The following is a 3,359-nucleotide window of genomic DNA, read 5'->3' on the forward strand; positions in this document are numbered from 1 at the left end:
CCAAACAAGATATTTATATTAAAATTTATTTTCAGTACTAAACAGTTTTAGTATTAGATCTAATTCAATTGCAACATCTCTAGTATCTGTATCCAAAAGGACCCACTAATCATGCCCCGTTGAAGGCTGCGCAGCCCGCCCGGGTCCCCCAATAATTCACCATCACTTATTGCATTTGCAAATCTCAATATACTACTGCAACTAGCAAATCTCAATATCCAAACAAAAGTACTACACTGAACTCAATCCTCCTCAGCGGAGGAAAGCAGAGCACGGCACAGCAAAGCAGAGTCGCAGAGGGATAGATCCGAGCACAAGCAGGCCCCGATGGCGACGACGGCGACGAACCGGCGGGTGATCCTCAAGGAGTACGTGGAGGGATATCCTCGCGAGGAGCACATGGAGCTGCTCCAGGGCGCCGAGGTTCCCCTCCGCCTGACGGGCGCCGAGCCGGCCGGGTCCGTCCTCGTCAGGAACCTCTACCTCTCCTGCGACCCCTACATGCGGCCCAAGATGTCGCGCCCGCTGCGGGAGTCCTACACGGCCGCCTTCGTCCCGGGCGACACCATCACAGGCTACGGCGTCGCGCGCGTGGTCGACTCCTCCGACCCGCGCCTCGCGCCCGGGGACCTCGTCTGGGGCATCACCGGCTGGGAGGACTACAGCGTCGTGACGCCGCCCGCCACCAGGCTCCTCTCCAAGATCTCCCACCACGGGGTCGGGGAGGGGGCGGGCGTGCCGCTGTCCTACTACACCGGCATCCTCGGCATGCCGGGGCTCACCGCGTACGTGGGCTTCCACGAGATCTGCGCGCCGAAGAAGGGCGAGACCGTGTTCGTGTCCGCCGCGTCCGGCGCCGTCGGCCAGCTGGTGGGCCAGTTCGCCAGGCTCGCCGGCTGCCACGTCGTCGGCAGCGCCGGGTCCCGGGAGAAGGTGGAGCTGCTCAAGACCAGGTTCGGCTTCCACGACGCCTTCAACTACAAGGAGGAGCCCGACCTCGGCGCCGCGCTCAAGCGCTGCTTCCCCGACGGCATCGACATCTACTTCGAGAACGTCGGCGGCGCCATGCTCGACGCCGTCCTGCTCAACATGCGCGTGCACGGACGGATCGCCGTCTGCGGGCTCATCTCGCAGTACAACCTGGCGGACGGGGAGAAGGACGCCGTGCGCAACCTCGCCGCCGTCATCTCCAAGCGCCTCCGCCTGCAGGGGTTCATCGAGCCCGACCACAAGCACCTCTACCCGCAGTACGAGGCGTGGGTGCTGCCGTACATCAGGGACGGCACGCTCGCCTACGTCGAGGACGTCGCCGAGGGGCTCGAGAGCGCGCCCAAGGCGCTCATAGGACTCTTCCACGGTCGCAACGTCGGAAAGCAGCTCGTCCGCGTCGCCGACGACGAGTGAGACGCGCCTCACTTCGATTGGACCAGACGATCCATGTGTCACTGTTGCTATGTTTCGATTCCCCATTTTCATTTTAATAATTAATTGTGCCAATGGATGCTTTTGTTCGGAATATATGCTTTTGTTCGGAATATAGCAGCAGACTCACTAAATAGAGATAATAAATAGCTAAAGGTAGAGATAATAAATATCTAGCTAGGAACTCTAAAAGAGTATATCCAAAAGATTAGCTAAAAAGATTAGCTAAATTTATTGATTTAGTTACTCTTTAAAATATATTTTTATTAAAAAAATAGGCTAATCAAGAGACTATAAAACAAAAAAAATTGAATGTCGTGTGAAACATGCTATCTAAAAAATAAAGAGCGGAGATGAAGTAATAGAGAGCTGTTAAATTTGAAGAGTTAATTATTGGTCCAAAAAAAGAGTAAAGGTGAAGAAATAGAGAGCTGTTAAATTTGAAGAGTCATTTATAGTCTCTTGGAGATGTTTTTCTTCTCATAATAAACACTTATATTTATAAAACGATTTGGCTAGTCTATTGTAGCAACTCCAACATACTTTCTCTTGAGTACCTGGGAACCCAAAGAAGGCCCGAAGGCCTCCCAAAGATGGCCCATGAATCAGGCGACCCACCTACCAAGCAGCTCGGCGTGAAGTTCCAAAAAGCCACCAGGGACGGGCCGCCAAGCCGATCGGCCCGTCCACCGAACAAATATTCGTCGAGCAACCCAACGAGGCGGGGCTGCCGAGCAACTTACCCCGTCGAGCAACCCAGCGAGGCAGGACTACCGACCAACGCTCGCCGAGCAACCCAACGAGGCGAGGTTGTCGAGCAACCGACCCTTCGGGCAACCCAACAAGACGACAGTCGACTCTCGAAGAGCCGACCTAGTACTATCAGGCCATGTCGGCACGATGCGATATCATCGAGCCATACCCAGACTGTGGAAGCGGTACCGAGGGATCTCTGACAAGCACGACGTCGGATACGTATCCCTGCTGACCAGCGAGACCAGACGACCCTGGCCGTAGAGACCTCAGCATCGGGGTCTCTACAGTGACCCATACGTGGAGGGACGGGGCAATACGTCGTACCAGGCATACGCCTATGCATGATGAAAGGTGACACTAAGGGGATGACGGAAGACAAAGTTGTATTGAAGACATCCCTAAGCCACGCCATGAACTGACTCAACAGAACCCACCAAACACTGTCAGCAAACACTGTCACGTCTAAATCAGAGTAGCTACAGGAACTCATCGGAAGGTGGACGGGACACGACGCCATACCAGAGATACGACAACACACGCCTCGACAGACGACTCCGTAGGGGCTACAAGGCCCAGACCGCCACGTGTGCTACCTAGACTCCGACACGAGGGACCAGGTCTTCAAACCAACATGCGCTCTTGGCCCCCACTCTCCGCTCAGGCAGAGATCCAAAGTCGTCATGTGGCACGTCGTCACGTGGCAGAAGCCTTCGACTGGAAGCAAGCTCGTCCGCTTGCATTTAATGCAGGCAACTAACGTGCCTTGCTATGCACAGGGCATTTGTAGGCTTTTGTTAGGTTGCGCAGGTCCGAATAATTGCTCCGCACGTTACTAAGGCATATAGTGATGTCGACGCGTCATGGACTGATAGGCAACACAGTAAGTCGCGCGTTACCAAGTTAGGTCCTTGTGTCTCTGCGCTCTGTCGATGGACGGTGCCATCATGAGCAGTCGTTGCCTCGGGCAGGGCACACATGGACCATTCACATTAACTCCATCGCACATCAGCGTGGTCAGCCCCTACATACGTCAGCACACTAGACTACACTCCGTAGCCGACTCGAGTGGGCAGACGGGGCGGAGGCTCGTCTGGTCGGAAGATCCGCACGACGAGAGAGGAGGAAGATCTCCATCTGACACAACACTTAAGGCCCTATGGTGTAAATTACTTAACACTAGT

The 3,359-nt window shown here is 54.7% G+C and overlaps 1 protein-coding gene across 1 annotated transcript; it reads left to right on the forward strand.

Moving 5' to 3' along the window:
* Positions 1-231: 231 nt before the first annotated feature.
* Positions 232-1,527, forward strand: LOC100282970 (NADP-dependent oxidoreductase P1). Its single transcript, NM_001155875.2, has one exon. It carries the CDS (start codon positions 328-330, stop codon positions 1,402-1,404), a length of 1,077 nt encoding a protein of 358 aa, NP_001149347.2. The 5' UTR covers positions 232-327; the 3' UTR covers positions 1,405-1,527.
* Positions 1,528-3,359: the final 1,832 nt, after the last annotated feature.

This window comes from Zea mays, chromosome 8 (assembly GCF_902167145.1).
Source record: "Zea mays cultivar B73 chromosome 8, Zm-B73-REFERENCE-NAM-5.0, whole genome shotgun sequence".
NCBI classification, from domain to species: domain Eukaryota; kingdom Viridiplantae; phylum Streptophyta; class Magnoliopsida; order Poales; family Poaceae; genus Zea; species Zea mays.